This window comes from Suillus plorans, assembly GCF_016647745.1.
Source record: "Suillus plorans strain S12 chromosome Unknown HD556scaffold_26, whole genome shotgun sequence".
NCBI lineage: Eukaryota > Fungi > Basidiomycota > Agaricomycetes > Boletales > Suillaceae > Suillus > Suillus plorans.
The window spans coordinates 67002-84410 of NW_024537410.1; the positions used below are offsets into that span (position 1 = coordinate 67002).

The 17409-nt window shown below is 48.7% G+C and overlaps 7 protein-coding genes across 7 annotated transcripts; 6 read left to right on the plus strand and 1 right to left on the minus strand.

Annotated features, from left to right (window-relative positions):
• Positions 1-12: 12 nt before the first annotated feature.
• HD556DRAFT_425609 (acid protease) lies at positions 13-1701 on the plus strand. The gene is made up of 5 exons (XM_041310565.1): positions 13-539; positions 593-690; positions 745-1225; positions 1280-1550; positions 1603-1701. The coding sequence occupies exons 1-5, from the start codon at positions 257-259 to the stop codon at positions 1685-1687; spliced, it is 1218 nt and encodes a 405-aa protein (XP_041160503.1). The 5' UTR covers positions 13-256; the 3' UTR covers positions 1688-1701.
• Positions 1702-2212: 511 nt separating this feature from the next.
• On the plus strand, positions 2213-4585 carry HD556DRAFT_1369577 (kinase-like domain-containing protein). The gene is made up of 13 exons (XM_041302894.1): positions 2213-2545; positions 2601-2635; positions 2690-2720; positions 2772-2840; positions 2890-2922; positions 2984-3159; positions 3220-3334; positions 3430-3509; positions 3594-3675; positions 3727-3930; positions 3990-4123; positions 4189-4376; positions 4441-4585. The coding sequence occupies exons 1-12, from the start codon at positions 2363-2365 to the stop codon at positions 4364-4366; spliced, it is 1320 nt and encodes a 439-aa protein (XP_041160504.1). The 5' UTR covers positions 2213-2362; the 3' UTR covers positions 4367-4376; positions 4441-4585.
• Positions 4586-6211, plus strand: HD556DRAFT_1291613 (uncharacterized protein). The gene is made up of 2 exons (XM_041299394.1): positions 4586-4912; positions 4961-6211. Exon 2 carries the CDS (start codon positions 4967-4969, stop codon positions 6056-6058), a length of 1092 nt encoding a protein of 363 aa, XP_041160505.1. The 5' UTR covers positions 4586-4912; positions 4961-4966; the 3' UTR covers positions 6059-6211.
• A 1208-nt stretch (positions 6212-7419) lies between these two features.
• Positions 7420-8657, plus strand: HD556DRAFT_1308058 (uncharacterized protein; the record flags this gene model as incomplete). Its single annotated transcript, XM_041300084.1, has 2 exons — positions 7420-7526; positions 7718-8657. 2 exons carry the CDS (start codon positions 7420-7422, stop codon positions 8655-8657), a joined length of 1047 nt encoding a protein of 348 aa, XP_041160506.1.
• Positions 8658-9419: 762 nt separating this feature from the next.
• On the plus strand, positions 9420-10844 carry HD556DRAFT_1431963 (pseudouridine synthase; the record flags this gene model as incomplete). Its single annotated transcript, XM_041305073.1, has 2 exons — positions 9420-9812; positions 9882-10844. The coding sequence occupies 2 exons, from the start codon at positions 9420-9422 to the stop codon at positions 10842-10844; spliced, it is 1356 nt and encodes a 451-aa protein (XP_041160507.1).
• Positions 10845-11950: 1106 nt separating this feature from the next.
• HD556DRAFT_1369585 (uncharacterized protein) lies at positions 11951-12920 on the minus strand. Its single transcript, XM_041302895.1, has 2 exons — positions 12245-12920; positions 11951-12190 (listed from the first exon to the last, which is right to left on the minus strand). The coding sequence occupies exon 1, from the start codon at positions 12836-12838 to the stop codon at positions 12290-12292; it is 549 nt and encodes a 182-aa protein (XP_041160508.1). The 5' UTR covers positions 12839-12920; the 3' UTR covers positions 11951-12190; positions 12245-12289.
• Positions 12921-14024: 1104 nt separating this feature from the next.
• Positions 14025-15341, plus strand: HD556DRAFT_425909 (uncharacterized protein). Its single transcript, XM_041310566.1, has 4 exons — positions 14025-14237; positions 14673-14751; positions 14810-14919; positions 14985-15341. The coding sequence occupies exons 1-4, from the start codon at positions 14118-14120 to the stop codon at positions 15228-15230; spliced, it is 555 nt and encodes a 184-aa protein (XP_041160509.1). The 5' UTR covers positions 14025-14117; the 3' UTR covers positions 15231-15341.
• The last annotated feature ends 2068 nt before the right edge of the window (positions 15342-17409 follow it).

The following is a 17409-nucleotide window of genomic DNA, read 5'->3' on the forward strand; positions in this document are numbered from 1 at the left end:
GCGCGAGGCCCTTGGCTTTTTGGCTCGGCGATTTTGATAGCGACGAATCATCCTCTGATGACGTACAGCGATCACAGCAACCCAGGATAGAAAATTCAGGAAGTTCACCCCTGCGTCTCACGAGATGTAGAACCCAGCTTGCGAATATCACATGGTCAATTGAATTGGGAGCCAACTCATATAAAGCGTTTTGATGATTGAAGCTTGAATTCGAGCTGATCTTATCCCTCACCTGGCCTTCGAACAGTTGTTCCAAATGGTGTTCCCTTCCAAGGCTTTCCTGTCGATCTTCTTTGTCGTGCTGTCCTCTGCGGACGCATCTCCTTTACGCCCTGTCGCTGGCAAGGCAACCCTCAGCTTTGCCGCCAGGTTGAACGTCAGGGGTGCTGTTAATATCGCTGCCGCCGACAGGGCTCGCGTTCAGGCGATGAAGCAGGCTGGTTCCATGGGCAAGCGTGCTGCCAAGTCCTCTTTCAGCGTAACCAACGCTATCGTTGTGTACACTGCCCAAGTTGGTGTCGGCAGCCCTGCCACTGAGTGTAAGACCGACCGTCAGCTAGCTCAGATAATTTCTGATTAGACGGTTTATCAGACACACTCCTCATTGATACGGGCAGCTCCAACACCTGGTTAGGTGCGAACGCCTCATACAGTCCCACTAGTACTAGTGTGGATACTGGCAGCACTGTTGTATGCTGTTTCTCATACTCTGTTCGTGAAAAGGTGTTTATGGCAACCTTGTAGGCTGTGTCTTATGGTTCCGGTAGTTTCTCCGGAGAGGAATACACGGACACCGTTCATTTGAGTACTGGTCTTGTCATTAGCGAACAATCCATCGGAGTTGCGAGCTCCTCACAAGGCTTCGAAGGCGTGGATGGAATTCTCGGAGTCGGACCAACTGATTTGACCGAGAATACCGTTTCCAACTTCGACGTTGTCCCCACTGTCACAGACAACCTCTACAGCCAAGGTGTCATCGGCACTAGGGCACTCGGAATCTACTTTGTTCCTGCTGCTGCCCCTGACAGCATTGGCGAGCTCACCTTTGGTGGGCACGATAGCTTAAAGATAACGAGCCCGGTGACTTACGTCCCTCTCACGACTACGTTACCTGCTAGCAATTACTGGGGCATCGACCAGTCTATTTCCTATGGAGGTTCCACCATTTTGTCTGAGACTGCTGGTATTGTTGACACCGGCACGACTCTCGTTCTCATCGCCTCCAGTAGGACAAGTCATTCATAAATGGGACGTCCCATACTGACTTGGAGAATATTAGATGCGTTCAGCACGTACCAAACTGCCACTGGTGGCGTATTGGATGAGACCACCGGTCTCCTGAAGATCACCTCTAGTCAGTATGCTAAGCTGCAAAACCTGACCTTCAAGATTGGTGACAGAGCCTACGATCTGACCCCCAACGCCCAAATTTGGCCGCGTACCCTCAATACTAACCTAGGCGGAATCAGTGGTGTCATCTACCTTATCGTTGCTGATATCGGCAGCAACTCTGGTTCTGGATTGGATTTTATCAACGGTTACGCATTCCTGTTAGTGTTTAAGTAGCTTTGGCTGGTATGAGACTGACGACCTATCATACAGTCAACGCCACTACTCTGTCTTCGACACCACCAACAGCCAAGTCGGCTTTGCAACCACCATACACACTGATGATAGGAGCAACTAAAATTTGAACTATTTGCTGAATTGATGCTCATAACGCACGCGTGTACGTATGTTTTATAGCTGTAGGTGGTTGTTCGAGGTCGATGGGAGCTTTGTGAGTACTTGGGGTGACGTCGAGCATATCGTTTGTTGTAAAAATATAACTTTTCAATAGTGAGCTAAAACTCCAAGTTGCCAGATCAACTGCACAGGCTGCTGCTAGTTTGAACCGTGAGTCATCATGTGACCGGTAATTCCCAAAATAAACTTGAAACGTAACGTTATGCCGCTTCAACAAGTTGCCTACTCCCGATATACGCAAGAAAATAAAGGTGAACAGTACTTACTGATCCAATTGATCATGCGTATGAGTGTAATGTTGGGCTCATTCCGTCATTATCATACATGCAGCAGTAAATTTTCATCCTTTCAACTTCCAAGACCTGTATTGCATCGAGCGCTAGGCCATACTAAATCTATCTAGTATCGTCATACATGCAGTGCAGAGAACAACTGACCACGGAATCTTCATGTATGGACATGTTTGGTGTGATCTGAATCAATATCCTGTACACCGTCTCTACAACAAGCATAGGATTTCTCTTTTCTTCTCTCTCTTATCCTCCCTTCGCAGGGCTCATCCCAATTCCATCAAATCCCTCAAATCGAATTCCAAGCTTGAATAATCGATCTAGCAATGAGCCGCCAGCCGATCTCGCGACACACCTTCACCGCGCTTAATAGCACTTTCATCGTCGACGGCGAGTACCAGTTCGTCAAGGAGCTTGGTCAGGGCGCGTACGGGTGTGTCGTTGCTGCCCGTCACCGCCGATCAGGCGAGGGATGCGCGATCAAGAAGATCACGAACATTAATACCAAAGTGCTTATTTCTGCTTGTTCACTGCGCACCAGGCTAAACAGGCGCTGTATCATAGAGGATCCTCACCAAGCGATGCTTGAGAGAGATTAGGTGCGTTGTGTAGTCAAGTATTTCGAGTATAACGCTGATCATAGCATGAATCAGATTGTTACATCATTTCAGGGGGCACAAGAACGTACGCCAACCACATGTGCTTTAGACCTACATTTCACACATTCCTCTACAGATAACATGTCTATACGACATGGATATCGTCTTTCAATCTAGCGGGAATTTTGACGAAGTCTATCTCTATGTCTGTTCGCCTCGTTATTCGCCTCTGGTCCCACTGATCCCTACATTAGGAAGAATTGATGGAAGCTGATCTTCATGCCATCGTGCGTCCCTTCCCACTCTTGACTGATCTGACACTCAAAAACCGACGGCGCTTGCACACAGATCCGGTCTGGACAACCGCTCACCGACGCACACTTCCAGTCATTCCTTTACCAGACCCTCTGCGGGCTCAAATACATTCACAGTGCCAACGTACTCCACCGTGATCTCAAACCCGGAAATCTTCTTGTCAACGCAGATTGCGAGCTCAAAATATGCGACTTTGGCTTGGCTAGAGGGTGCGCATGTTCCTCGCTAGTATATTTGCACTTCAAAGACTAAATTAACGTTGGATTTAGCTTTACCCCCGGTGGCGGCACGAGCAAGAGCGCCGGAAACCAGGGTTTCATGACGGAGTACGTTGCAACGCGATGGTACCGTGCGCCAGAAATTATGCTTAGCTTCGCGAATTATGTGTGTGCCACTTTCCTTTCTTGTCTATTACTTCGGCATTCTTTATGGTAGCCGCTTAAGCGTCATTTTACACTAGCTGACCTCAATGCCTATAGACAACGGCCATTGATGTCTGGTCTGTCGGCTGCATTCTTGCCGAGCTCTTGGGCGGCAAGCCGATTTTCAAAGGACGAGAGTAGGTTCATTCCCATTTCATTATGGGCAATCTGCGCATGCATCGAATCGATAAATTGATACTGACTATCAATAATTTGCTTAGCTATGTCGACCAACTGAACCAAATTCTTCACTACCTCGGTACGCCCTCTGAGGACACCCTTCGCCGTGTCGGATCTCCAAGGGTATGTACTCTGCCAGCTCGTCAATATACCCAGCTCACTCGAATCACACAGGCTCAAGATTACATCCGCTCTCTCCCCATTAAGCCACGCGTGCCGTTCCAGACACTCTACCCGCACGCCAACCCACTCGCCATCGATCTCCTGCAGCAGATGCTCTGCTTCGACCCCGCCAAGCGCATCAGCTGTGAGGCTGCGCTCAACCACCCGTATCTGCAGGTGTGGCACGATCCCGCCGATGAGCCGGTCTGCGATGCCGTAAGCTTAATTTCCCGTTTCGAAGGACCAGGATGCTCAAACTAGGTTGACGCACTCAGAAATTTGACTTCTCGTTTGAGGAGGAGGACTCTATCGAGGGGATGAAGAGGCTCATTGTCGAGGAGGTCCAATCGTTCCGTGCTGAGGTGCGCGCCCAGGCGAGGGCCACGGGTCAGATCAAGAGACAAGACAGGTCAGCATCATCCTGGCGCTTCTTTCCTCTCCTTCATTACGAACCTGATCATTAAACCATCCTAGTCTGCCCATTCCCTCTCGGGACGAGATTATCAGCTCGCCGGTGCAGGAGTACGGCCCTGTACACGGTGCAACGTCTGGCTACACCGCACCATCCCAGCGCGCGCCGTCGCCTATCATGGATGACCCTAGCGATGCGCTTGAGAAGGAGCTTGCGGGGACGCATATTGGGAGGCGATGATTATTCACCAGTCAGTTGGTTTGAACATGATTCTTACTTCACGTGTGTTCTTGAACGTTGTGATTGTTTGTTAGAACTCGTAATGATGTACTACGGAAATGGAGGAAATAATTTGGAAAATGCAAAGATGCTATATACATACATACATACCGTACTGGAGTTTGAATCGATTGTTGTACTGAGACCAAGATAGAGTTTGTCCCTTAATTGTGTGTAAAGTTGCACATTGCGCACCGGATAAACAACCCCGCACATCATATACTTAGATCAGGCAGTTGACAATCACTGGGGCCTTGAGCTCAAGGTCTGAGAGCTGCTGAGTATTGGCAGTGTCGCGGACCGAGACCGGCTAGAGATCCATGTGCTTTGTGCGAATTTGGGAATCTCTGCTCCCGCCCATTTGCCAGCTGGGCCCGGGTCGTTGCCAAAGTCTCCAGCTTGGCTTAATCGCCGCTCATACATAGGTATAATAGACACTGCAGGTGGCCATCCTTGTTCATTATAACTTATATCATCAATCGCCTCATTACCAAGTGATTGAAATTGGTGAGTACTCAGTAATTCTGGTCACTGTGCACACTGACGTGTTCAAAGAACATCATGTCGCTTTTCCTCTGTGTTGACTGTGGTGGATCCAAGACGTCTGCTGTCATTACAGACAGATCTGGCACGATCCTCGGGCGCGCCCTAGGAGGCCCATCTAACTTTGCGTACATGTCTGCGTCTGCATTTACAGATGCTGTTCGCGTAGCAGTATCTAATGCATTGAAGACCTGCGTCTCTCCACCATCTATCGACCCTATTCCCCTCCCTCCCAACACTGAGATGTTCGCATCCGCATGGTTCGGTATCTCCGGCGTCGATTCCCTAGCTGCAGTCGCCAATGCATCAGCAGCGCTCTCCGCTCTCCTCAGGATACCCCTGGGTCCGCGGTTGGTCGTGGCCAACGATACACATCTTCTTGCTGCCCCGCTTCGGCTTCATCCTGATATCAAGCATGCTGTCGCTGCGATAGGCGGCACAGGATCCTGCGTCGTTTCATTTCAACGCCAGCCCTCGGGCATGCTGAGTGAGCTTGCGCGGACTGGCGGGTGGGGATGGATTCTAGGAGACGAAGGCGGGGGATTTCACGTGGGCCGCGAGACCATGCGTCAGATGATGCACGATGCTGCGCGCTCGTCGCTGGGGATGGAGCCGTTACCCCCAAGTAGCCTCAAAGCGAAGGTGCTTGAAAGATTTGGGATCCACGGGGTAGAGAATGCTCCAGAGGTGCTGCCGGTGGTGCACTTGCCTGAGCCGAGTACAGCAGAGGCGGCTGCCACTGTTCCATCGTACCTCCTCGTTGCGCGCGAGAAACGGTTAAGCCAGCTTGCGCCACTCGTTTTTGAGGCTGCGTTCAAGGACAAGGACCCCTTCGCGTTGAATGTGTTGAAGGTCTGTGCTGAGGGACTTGCGGATCAAATCGCCATGCTTTGCCGTGAGCCTGGAGAAGATCCGAATTTGAAACCAAGAGCAGTGGAAGCAAATAAGGCCGTGTTGTGTTTTGGAGGGAGCTTAGTTGGCATTGAAGATTATAGGGTGTTGATACGTGAGGCATTGGCGAAGAAGGGGCATGTCTTTAAATATGTGGAGTTCGTTGACGATGCTGCGGCTGTAGGAGCGGTAGGGCTAGCGTCTTTAGGGAGGACATGAGTCTCTGTCTACTCACTAGCTATGGAATTTGTTACTTGAGTATAGTTGAAGTTCAGTCGAACAAGCTCCTTGAAGGTAATACCTGCCCTAAATATTTCCACGGTCCCCATACAAAAACCACCTTGAGTTTTTTCTTTTTCTCTTTGTGCGGCGACACGGCCAGACCTTCCCCATGTTGCTCATAGCTGCCCATAATCCACGCGGCTGTTCGAGTGTCAGGCCGTGTCCTGAATAATTGGACGTCTTAGCACCCATTATCGCGTCATCCGAGTTTTCTGGAGAAGCGATGGGTCGGTGGTTCATACATATATGTGCTAACTACTATTCCCGCAACCCAAGCATGTCTCCGTGCTCCCAAAAATGACTATTTCAGTGCCACGGAATTCTGTCTGGTTCTCTAACTTGGTAGATGACATTTTTGCTACATATACAAGGACACAATGTTTGCCATTCCAATGCCGGTGGAGGGATGCATCTATTACACCTAAGCGTGCTATCAGCGACATAAACAAACCAAATTGAGGTTGGTTTCGTTGTCTAGACCGTTTCGTCACTTCCGTAGTAATTTACTGTTTTTAGGTTGGAACAGAAAACATAGATTCGTTTACTAACAGCGCAGCTAGGCATAACTCAATGCACTTGAAATGTTTATTGGGACATCTTTGAGTATATTTTACAACTTTGGTCCAGACAGATTTTGAAAATCATTATTTGTTGTGCAATGCGAGGCTTCAGAAGTTTTGTTGGCTCAAGTGCCCTGTACTTGCTGGTCCCCCATGGGCAGGCACCGAAACCTCAGGCCTCAGCGCTCAGCGAGCACTGATCAATGATCAGCGGAGTTTAGATAGGGGGTGCCGGTGACTTATTGCTCAATCACTGGTGCCACATACGACTCTGGTGGCGTTGGGTTTGCCACTATTTGCTCTCATCTTTCCGTGTACCTGACGGCTTGAATTGTTCGGTGCACTGGAGTTGTTGTGCACTGAACGTCCAGGAACAGGTAGGTACGCTAGCTTATATATATCTGCTCACCCCGAAGAACACGCGAATACACACATATATATATGGTATTAACAATGAGTCCTTCTTATTATAGTACTCCGGAAAGTGATTCTGACGCCGCAATGAGGGAACTCGACGCCGTCTGCTGATACTTTTTCAGTGGTGTCTCCTAGCGACAATTACCTTTTAGCTCTCATGCCAAGTGGCAGATCTAGTGGCAGAATTGTCATTCTGACGGTTCCACCGTTCGTGCCGGCACAATTGCGGCTTGCCCGCAAATAGTTCTGCCCCTACATTAATCATGGGCAGATATAAAGTCTCTATTGACATGTATCCGTACTTCAGAAACACAATCAAAAATGTCGACCAACACAATTCCGTCTTCGTCTTCGTCTTCGTCCGACTCCCTCCACAATAGAGTCAAATACTTACAGGATAGAGTCAAAGCTCTTGAAATATCTCTCAGGTATGAATACTTGTACTACCGGAATCACTTGGTCCTACGTCTTTTCAGTGAACTAGTACAATCAAAATCAAACGCCTGCCCTTCCCATCCTAAGGCACAACACAGTCTGCTCCAAGTGCCTGAACCTATCTTTAACCAGTTCGTGTGGTTGCCCGCCCATGCGAAAATGTTTACTGAGGGGTTCTTTGCAGGTTGTCTCTGCCTGAAACTCAATATCATAGCGGTGAATGGACACCGTGCGGCGGTTCCACTTTGAACACGTTCAACGTAATGAGCACTGTGGAGGCGCCCTTTGCACTTGACGCAGGGTCGCCCATCCTTAGCGGTCCATCTCCCATGAAGTCCGATCTTATTTACCAGCCCCTTCCAAACACCGCCCTTGATCCAGACAACGGAATGGATACGCCTTGTCTTAGCGGGCCTGGCCATTTGGAAGGTCGCAACTTCAACCTGGAACCTCGCCTCGAGTTTATCAATAGCTTCTCTTCAGAGCTTTCCATGACCCCCTCTATAGATGATGCTTCATCCCAGACGTGGAGTTCTCATACTCTCCCGTGGTCACCTGACGCATCATCTTCCAACGGGAGTTTATCTCGGGATTATTTCCCGTGGGCGAACAGGCACGCCCAAGATCATCATGTCGAGCCATCATCCGGCGACATACAAAATCACGCGCAGAACTCCTGCGATGTTTATCTATCTAGTTTTTGTGGCGGAACCGATCTTCATTCGCCTACACCATCGTGGTCGGAGAAGAGGAGTGATTATACATCATTGATTGGCACATCATGCCAATGCTGCTGGGATGGCGGGTGCCTCTCAGTTCTGACTGTCGACAGGTCCGAAGTGATGAAACACCTCCAACTGCACCACGGTGTTAAATCTGGCGGCGACAAAGATAAGATATCGTGCCACTGGGACGGCTGCGAGAAGGAGATACAGAAGGAGAGCATATCGCGGCACATCGTTACGGTTCATTTGAGCGACAAAACGAAATGTGGTGGTTGTGGAAAGCAGTATACTCGGTTAGATTCTAAGCTGCGCCACTTGAAGCGTTCAAAACGAAAGGATTGTAGAGAATCCGAACCCCATGACAGCCGTGTCAAACGCCTTCGCCTGTCGTGGCCATGATTTTCCCGTCGGATATCCTTGCAGCTTATTATTCACATTACCGAGGACAGCACAGCACCGCTGTGCGTGTATGCTCATTTTTGTTACATTAGTTGGATCTTGATCTGTGGACGTATGTACTGCCGAACCTATGCTTTACCATCTTTTGTTCCTTCAATGCACTGCCATATCGAAGCAAGCGGAATGACCTAAGCTGTAGGCGTCAAATTCAGGCCTTGGAAGGCGGTTGAATGGGACTGAAACTTTAGTATCTTCAAATTGATATAAAGACAATCAAATAATTTAATGGTCGACATTACAACGAATCCAAGGAGAAAAGACGCAATTTCCGGTGCAAATAGCGCAGATCAACTAAGTAGGAGTACACGGTAAGACAATTCATGATCACTGATGACGGACAGGAGCTATAGGGAGATGCATATACTACTTGTCTCGCGGAAGCCCGACTTGACTCGACTCTGGATGTGCTTCTACTATGGTGGAAAGCGAATACATGCCGCGAGTTCCAGCGCATAAACGCTTGATGAAATTCCAGTGGTGAGCGCTTGAGCGCTAGCGCTGAGCATCTGGCGCGCGGACGACAGAATCATGGCGGATTGGCTTTTAAGGGCTGGCCTGAGGGCCCGGCCCGGAGGCCCGGACGGACATAAGAATTGATTTCTGCGTACCAGTAGAGCAGTAAGTTGCTGCAGTCTCATGCGTTTTGGAAGATTTGGATTCACGTACCGTTTTCTACCATCCAAAACACAATATTTCCGCATCATGACACCAAACTACGAATCCTGGTCAAAGGGTGAGCTGATCGCACGTCTCAGAGAGCTGGAGGCAAAAAACCACCCCAAGTCAACTCATTCACCTACATCTAAAAAACCATTTCATTTTTCATCCCACCCGAAGCGGAAGATCGCTATCAAGTTCTGTTACTCGGGGTGGGAGTATAATGGGTTGGCATATCAAAACGGTCCTACGCCTCTTCCAACGGTCGAGGACGTCTTGTTCAAAGCCTTTGTAAAGGCAAGGCTCGTCGACGAAACTGGCGGCTTGGATGGGTGTGGATGGGAGAAATGTGGAAGGACAGATCGAGGAGTGAGTGCTGCTGGTCAGGTAGTTTCGTTATGGGTTCGAAGTGCTCTCCCCACCGAAACTTCTTCCAAGGTAGCATCATCACCGTCGTCTGAGGAGGACCTATCCACGGAGGACGCTCCCCAAAACACCTCACTCCAGTCTTCTACAAAACACGAGCTCCGCTACGTATCCATACTAAATCGCTTGCTCCCTCCAACAATCCGCGTCTTAGCATGGTCTTCCATTTCCCCCGATTTTTCCGCTCGATTCAACTGTAAACACAGACATTACAAATACTTCTTCACCTCTCATGGACTCGATGTATCTCTAATGCAATCAGCTGCAAACCATCTCGTCGGCGAACATGACTTTCGCAATATGTGCAAGCTTGATCCAGGAAAACAAATCACCAACTTCCACCGCTGTGTCATGCGCGCACAGATCAATCCGCTCTCTCCAGAGTCTGATGGCGATAACCGAGTATACGTATTCGATCTCGTAGGATCTGCTTTCCTATACCATCAAGTTCGACATATCATGGCTGTCCTTTTCCTCGTCGGAACAGGAGTTGAACAGCCATCCATTATACCAGCTCTTATGAACGTCTTTCATGCAGAATCAGACTCATCAACTAAGTCTCCGTTGCCACTGGTAGATCGCAAACCCGAGTATCAGATGGCAGACGCCCTTCCTCTCATGCTCTGGGATTGTGCATACGCAGATTCGGATGTCACATGGCAAACAGACGGCGACGGTACAGAGAGTGGTACCGGCTCAGAGCTCTATCATCAACTCCATTCTATCCATCAACGCTCCCTCATCCACACAGTCCTAGACGAGCACTTCCTCACAGCTGCCACTCAATATAATTCTCCACCACCTCAATACTTCCCTTTCAGTCAGACAGGACTGACGCCTCACACGCTTCCTCATTCGACCTTGGGCCGAGAACCGGTCCTTGGTGTCCCACTCGGCGCAGGGACATACAAGCGCAGCGCAAGGTACATTCCTTTGTTGGAGAGGAAGAGACTTGATCACGTCGATGTGGCCAACGAACGATGGCGAATAGGCAGGGGGAGCAAGTATAGCAAGCAAAAGACGCCGGATGATGGAACCGAATGAACGCGCGCTTGTGTATGCCGTTTCGCGGTAGGCTATTGGGTAGTATGCAATCTTGTACTTTATGTACTTCGACCGGTACATTTTGATTATATTTCTGTACTACACTGTGTCCATATACCCAATCCTACCCTTTTCGCATACGATTATTTCCTCGTTTCCCCGGTGACTGCGCGCGTTAAATCCGTGAGTCGGCGAAGAAGTGAAATAGTGAAAGTACACAAAGGAAATGTTTATTGAGGCAGATAGCTTTTCGGGTGAAAGCCCTGAAGGGGCCACCCGGCCCCGATGGCGGCCCCAACCTATGCGAGAGAGAGCCGAGATGAGCTGCGATTCCCAGGTGTTATGAGTGAGAGCGACGCAGCGAAGTGAACATCGAATCCCAAAATTGTAGGAGCTTCAGAGCGACGCTTCGTGGTGAGGGAAGCGGTGTTGGAAAGAAGAGATAGCAGCTTGGGGGCGTCCGCGTGAGCAATGTTGCGGGCATCTGCGTGAGCAAAAGTGCGGGCATCCACATGAGCGAATATGTAGGCATCCGCGTGAACAAGGTGCGGGGAGGAGCAACGGAAGAGATACAGTAAAAACCAGTATGCGGGGTAGTCTACTTCACGTCGAGGTGAGTGAGCAGATAGTTCCCTCCCCTTATCAGGTTCCCTGCCCTAATGGGCGACAAGGAACCCGACGAGAGCAAACTTCCTGCATGAGTAAACTTGAGAGGGCGGCGCAGGAACGTTTTGGATGCCCTCTACCTATGGCCAGCTTCCCCGCTGGACTTGTCTTCATTGCATGCGGATGCGTGCAAGGATCCAAACCCTTAGAGCCCACCGTGTTGCCAGGTAGCCGGCAAAGATAGCCTAGAAAATAGAAACCAGGCCAATAAAAATTTGGGAGTCACCTATAGTAGGGTCATGAAAATTTCGACGAGGAGAGGAAACACGGAAAAAAGAAAAGCAGAAGGCAGCAGGCAGGTTTGAGCCTGCTGGAGCGTGGTGCGGAGGCCACGTGCTGCACTGCTGCTGCCGCACTAATTCTAACCCTACATTCGTACTTCGCTTCGGGGTAGAATATCAAATAACTCAACTGATACTTCAGCGTCACGAATCGATCATGACAGCCTAGCGCATATAATTCTATATCAACAACAACAGAGAGGAATTGACAATGTTCGTATGCAGAACCAAGAATCGACAACCCGACCAAGTAGGCAACTGGTATGTGCGAGGGGAAGAGAAGACAATGAGGAAGGCAGAACCGACTAAGTTATGAGAAGCCGCAGGTCCAAGAACGTCAACTCTGTTAAACCAAAATCGAAAACTGTGCCCATCTCAGTCAACTGAAGAGGGGATTAACTAAAAAGAATGTCTGAGTTTTGCATAATGGTTTCCCGATTGCTGGAAACTCACATATCGCATAGCATGCGAAACATCGCAAAAGAGTGGTGGCCATTGTCAGATAGATGCTTGACCTGGGATGATAAAGAAGTCTGCTTGAAAACATTCCGGGTTTTCATGGCGATGCTTGGTAGCGGAGTCTTTCCTGGCTGGCATCGTCATGTCGCAGAGAGAACATTTGAATCTGATACCAGCGTGCTTCATGATGTGACGCCCAAAACTCTGGAACCTCAGCTGATCTTCACAGCGTCCATGAGCTGTAATCCAGAGGCAATGATAGGTTTCCTTGTTGCTAATCCCAACACCATGATCTTGACGCAGGTGGACGAAAATATCTTTGGGTGTGGCTTGAAGCTCATCGCCACAAAGCGCTCCTTCGTTATCCCACTGACAAAGAAATGCGCCATGGTACTTATGGGAACGGTCATTATGGTATGGCTCGAAGCGACTAGTACCACGCGGAAGGCGAAGTGGTAGGTTATCGGAGATGTCATGGAAATTTGCAAGCAAGTCGTCTTGCATCTGAAGAATGGGAATGGGGGCGGAGGGTCTAGGGATGTTCATTCCCATTATCTGGTTGTTCGTCAAGTAAAAATCCGTGTACATAGAACCTAGGTGGGGCACAGCCAAGTTAGGAGGGTATATTGATGATCATGAATATTCTCACCAGACCACGGATAAACCAGAGGACGACTGGGCTGTGGCGCGTGTAGTATATGAGTAGGCCATACGGGACCATCAACCACAATTCTGTTTCGACTAGAGCAACCAAGTCTTCACCAGTGAATGCTAAAATTATGGAGAACGGACGCACCTCTCGAAAGGAACAGTGACTAAATGATCTGAGTCATCAGTAGGCACCAAACCACCACGCGAACCTGCAGATTGGTAGGCAGAGACAGACGTGTAACGATATTCAAAACCCTCTAGCGGATCACTAGGTTCAGAAAAAGAGTCAAAGGAATCCATCAATACCACTCAGCAGACGATGTTGCTCGGTTTAAAGAGAGGAATCGAGCATTGTAGGCAGGTACTCGCATGTTTATCATTACGACATCTACAATGCCAAGTTATGCTGGATACACAGCAGCGGAGGGGTTCTGTAGGGACATATCATAGAATGCAGCTATAGAATGCTGGCATGAAAAAGTTCTGTAGGTATCATTGGCAGGGGTGAACGTGCCAGATTGCGGAAAGCTACCGATGATTTTGCCACCGGTCACTACTTCATTTCCTAGAAACTGCGAGGATGTTTATCTTCATGAGCAACAAAAGTCATTTTGGCGTCACCCTTGGAAGTTGGAATAGTTGCACTGCCAAAGTCCCAAAGACGTATGAGGCTTTGAGGCTTTGCCAGTCTAGGTCGCGGCAGGCTCCAAGTCAAAATATTAGATGATGGAGACGGGCCAACAAGGGAAGCAACGTTGTAGTTGCCAGAATGAGTGCGTGCCATATCAGTGGACTGTTAATTAATGTTGATGACATAGAATTGAACTGAGATTGACTTGAAAGTAAATGATCCGGAGCCGTGTGCTTGGTGGTTTCCAGCATCAGGAGAACTAGTAGGTTCTGTGCAGAAATATTGCTGTATCGGTATCAGAGGCCTTTAAATTTGAGGGAGTGGAGCATAACGTAAAAACGTGAGAAACATACACTTGATATACCTAAGATATACCGCCACTCAGAATTCCCCCTTATTGACGACAAAAAGATCCAGGTAGCGGTCTCAAGATTCGGTTTATGTAATCAGACACCCAAAATGTAGGGTGTGCACAGCATGACTCGGAGATCTTGAGAAGTTTCAGTCATCGGGGGTTTCAACGTTTTACCTCTTTTCAATCAAAAGCAGATCTGGACCTGGCTCTCCGCACGCTTGTATAGCTTCATGCCCATGCCAACATCGTGTTCTGAACTTCTAGCATATCCTTGCCATGTCCCTAGCTCCGCCAGTACTATGGCCCTCCTCTCTATCGGATTCAATCGCTGGATCCGGAAGCTCCGGTTCATGTGCGTGAACATGTTGGAACTGCTCTCATAATTTATCAGAGCAGAAGGAGATAAGAACAACAGATTTCAGGCAATTCCGGGCCCTTGGTTTCGACTGTCGTGTTGTGAGTGGTGATGAATTATTTGTATAGGGTACTTACTCCGCATACACGGCCATATTCATGTGCGTAGCACCAATTGATGCCAGCGACAAAGAATACATCATAACCTCGAGACTTTTCGAGCTATCCTTGTTATTCGCGACCGTTTTGGGCTGTCTGTGCAGTATGGCGTCCAAACACGATGTTGCTGTAAAATCACAAGCACTGGATCGGCCCCACAACAAAATACTCTGACCGGAGATGTCTAGTCTCCATTAGACTAATGAAGATAACTGTTCCTTCTAGGAGTTGCAATTAGGGCTACTTGCGAGCAGTGTTCCATTGTTGTTCACCGGCTACCAAGTGAGTCCGTGAGTTCGGGCCTTTTGATTGGCGCTCATTACAGTGTCTGCCGATTTGGTGTGTCTTCGGGTGATAAACTGTTCTCACATAACTTCGATTCTAGCCATCTAATTCTGCCAGTGGTTAGACGTAGAAGCTATAGCGCACTGCAGGGTGCTAAATATTCAACACTGTTCAAGGAATATCCTCTCTTGTACTCCCCCTGACGCTTGTCTGCCTGTGTGCCACAGTCCTGAGGTACGAGTTTTTGTTTCCGGATGAGCCTAGCATACATAACTCATTCTTATTCCTGCTTTGTACAGTGCCACATGTACCTTACTTCACTCATACAGACATTCAGTTGCACAAGACGTCGAAAAATCCCGGACTGTATTGGCATCAAATTTCTAGAATGTTTTCATCTCTATTTTGTACGTACTAAGTGCAGGCTCGAAGTGATAAGCTTCTGCACTGATTTGGATGTTGGCCGGTGTGACATAAAAGTAGCCAACGACCCCTGGCGACGTGCGTATGTTGTTTTTCAGACACTCAACGCCAATCGGACATGAAGAACAGGTTGAATGCTGCACGGCATGATGTTCTCACCGAGCTGGCAGGTTTAATGACGCTTCCTGGTTGGCCTCATGAGAAAAAACTTTTGTTACTGTGGCAAAGAACTTCTTCTGTAACAGGAACGAGGTGCTGTTGGCCACCACCGCGGTGTTGTATTTGTCCGACAGACAGATCTTTCGGGGATCCTTCATGTCTTTACCGTGACACGCTCAGTGTTCATGGTCGCCGTCTGCTTGCCAAATTTACGTCCGACTTTCTGTATCCTTACGCCTGACCGGCGTCATAGTCTCCGAGAAAGATGGGGTCGAAGCGGAAATGGAACGGAGCTGGACCTCCAATCCGTCGCATGTAATATACCTAGTCACAAGAGGTGCGTTCGCAAAATCCCGAATATACTCTTTAATTCACAGCCACTAAAATTTTCTCGGGGACTGCTTCTGAGGTTCTCGACAGTCTCAACGCGTTATTTGCATTATCTGTCGTCGAAGAACTCAAATTAAATACACCCGACTCGCTTCTCCGGCTATTCAACGCCAACCAACTGGGAATCAATGCTAGCCCTCAACAGAGACGGATTATGCGCTGTCCCGAGTGCAGCGAGTGGTGCCAATCGGGTATCGTGACTTCCGTTCATTTGTGTTTAGCAGGACAATTCAGATCGTTGAGCAACCACAGAGGCAGCAAAAACAGCCTGCAGGTGGGAACGTTTCTGATGAGCCAATCTTAGTCTCACATCAGATCAAAGGTGCGTTTCATATCGTTTGATTGATCAATAATATTATGTCATTGATATCAGGGATCCGGTTATTCCGCTTCCGAGGGCTCGAGTTCGAAATCCACTGGTAAACGTCGTACCATTTAGCCTGCAGCCTCTCTACCTTCTAAACGGGCTCGTACTGCTATGAAACTGCTGCAGATGACCACTATTCTTGTTTGATGTCTTGTCCTCCTACTTTGCTTTCATATCTGCATAGTTGCATGCTTTCATATTCAGCTTTATGGTACTGTTCACTCGCTGCGGTCACGATACGGATCGGATATGTCGTGTTGCAATTGCAGTTTTGCTTGTTGTTCATCGTAGTCTCGCTCAATACTCTCGGATCAGGGACACATCTATATGTGAGCACTTCCACAGTTCCACTGCATTACACAAGTTCTCAGTCCAACATGCCACCAATGCCACCAGTGCGACAAAACTGTCCATCACGGCGTATCAGCCTGCCCGCCTATGCCAGATGCACATGTTCCGCATGCTAGGCACCCCATCAGTTACGCAACCGCAGCCGCTACTTCATTTCATAGCAAGCGCCCGCAGACGATGAAGAAGACGGATGAGCAATGCACTCACATCGCATCTGCTTGAACCAATGGACACAGCATATCTCAGCACGTATTTTCTACCATATAGGGCTGCGCCCCTCTGGATGTTTTTAGTAAAAGAAATCGGCATTCTCGACTCCACAACAGACCTTCATAATAGTACTCTATTGTATAAGCTGGTAGCGCCAGCTAAAGTGGCAAAACCCGCTACCTTATCCTTTTTTTTCTCACATGCCTACTAGGGGTCGGCGTTACCGACTATTTGCCTTGCTCCGGCTTTCACCGAGTTTTCTCGTCCCCAATTTTATTTATGCAAACACCAATACTACTACACTCCATACTTAGAGATACAAGTACATTTATCGGAGAACTATGACTTAGTCTTTTGAACCACTTGCTTCAGTCTCAGTAATTAATGTTGTGGTGGACCGCACCCAGTCTCAGGATTGTTACGTGTTCCGCAGTGGTTTGGGAAGTGTCATGGTCTACTTAAGGGTTGAAATGTCAGAGATTCAACCCATGATCGCGCCGCAGGAGGATGGCTCTGGAAGTGTACCAGAAACAGTACACGAGAGAGCTAGCACTCTGATCACCGGACGCTGGGAGAGCGCCTCCTGCGAGAGTGTGCTGACGAGCGATGAGGGGTGCTGAGGATCAATGACCGCTGGACTTGTGAGAACAGGTATCCGATGTTACGCACTCGCCATGAAGTAAATGTTGCAACAACAACTTGCATCGCTCTTGTAACTCATGGGACTTCTTGAGTTCCAAGCTGTGAAAAGCACATGCCTGATTGAGCAGTGACACTTCAGATGAAAAGGGCCCAATGCTGATTCCAGAATGCGACGCCCCAAA

Coding starts and splice junctions, on each gene's coding strand:
- HD556DRAFT_425609 (XM_041310565.1), top strand. CDS start 257: ATGGTGTTCCCTTCCAAGGCTTTCCTGTCGATCTTCTTTGTCGTGCTG. Junction 540..592: donor CGGCAGCCCTGCCACTGAGT/GTAAGACCGACC, acceptor ACGGTTTATCAG/ACACACTCCTCATTGATACG. Junction 691..744: donor TGGATACTGGCAGCACTGTT/GTATGCTGTTTC, acceptor GCAACCTTGTAG/GCTGTGTCTTATGGTTCCGG.
- HD556DRAFT_1369577 (XM_041302894.1), top strand. CDS start 2,363: ATGAGCCGCCAGCCGATCTCGCGACACACCTTCACCGCGCTTAATAGC. Junction 2,923..2,983: donor AAGCTGATCTTCATGCCATC/GTGCGTCCCTTC, acceptor GCTTGCACACAG/ATCCGGTCTGGACAACCGCT. Junction 3,510..3,593: donor CCGATTTTCAAAGGACGAGA/GTAGGTTCATTC, acceptor TAATTTGCTTAG/CTATGTCGACCAACTGAACC.
- HD556DRAFT_1291613 (XM_041299394.1), top strand. CDS start 4,967: ATGTCGCTTTTCCTCTGTGTTGACTGTGGTGGATCCAAGACGTCTGCT.
- HD556DRAFT_1369585 (XM_041302895.1), bottom strand. CDS start 12,838: ATGTACACGGATTTTTACTTGACGAACAACCAGATAATGGGAATGAAC.
- HD556DRAFT_425909 (XM_041310566.1), top strand. CDS start 14,118: ATGCCCATGCCAACATCGTGTTCTGAACTTCTAGCATATCCTTGCCAT. Junction 14,238..14,672: donor GGATCCGGAAGCTCCGGTTC/ATGTGCGTGAAC, acceptor ATTGTTGTTCAC/CGGCTACCAAGTGAGTCCGT. Junction 14,752..14,809: donor CCGATTTGGTGTGTCTTCGG/GTGATAAACTGT, acceptor GCCAGTGGTTAG/ACGTAGAAGCTATAGCGCAC.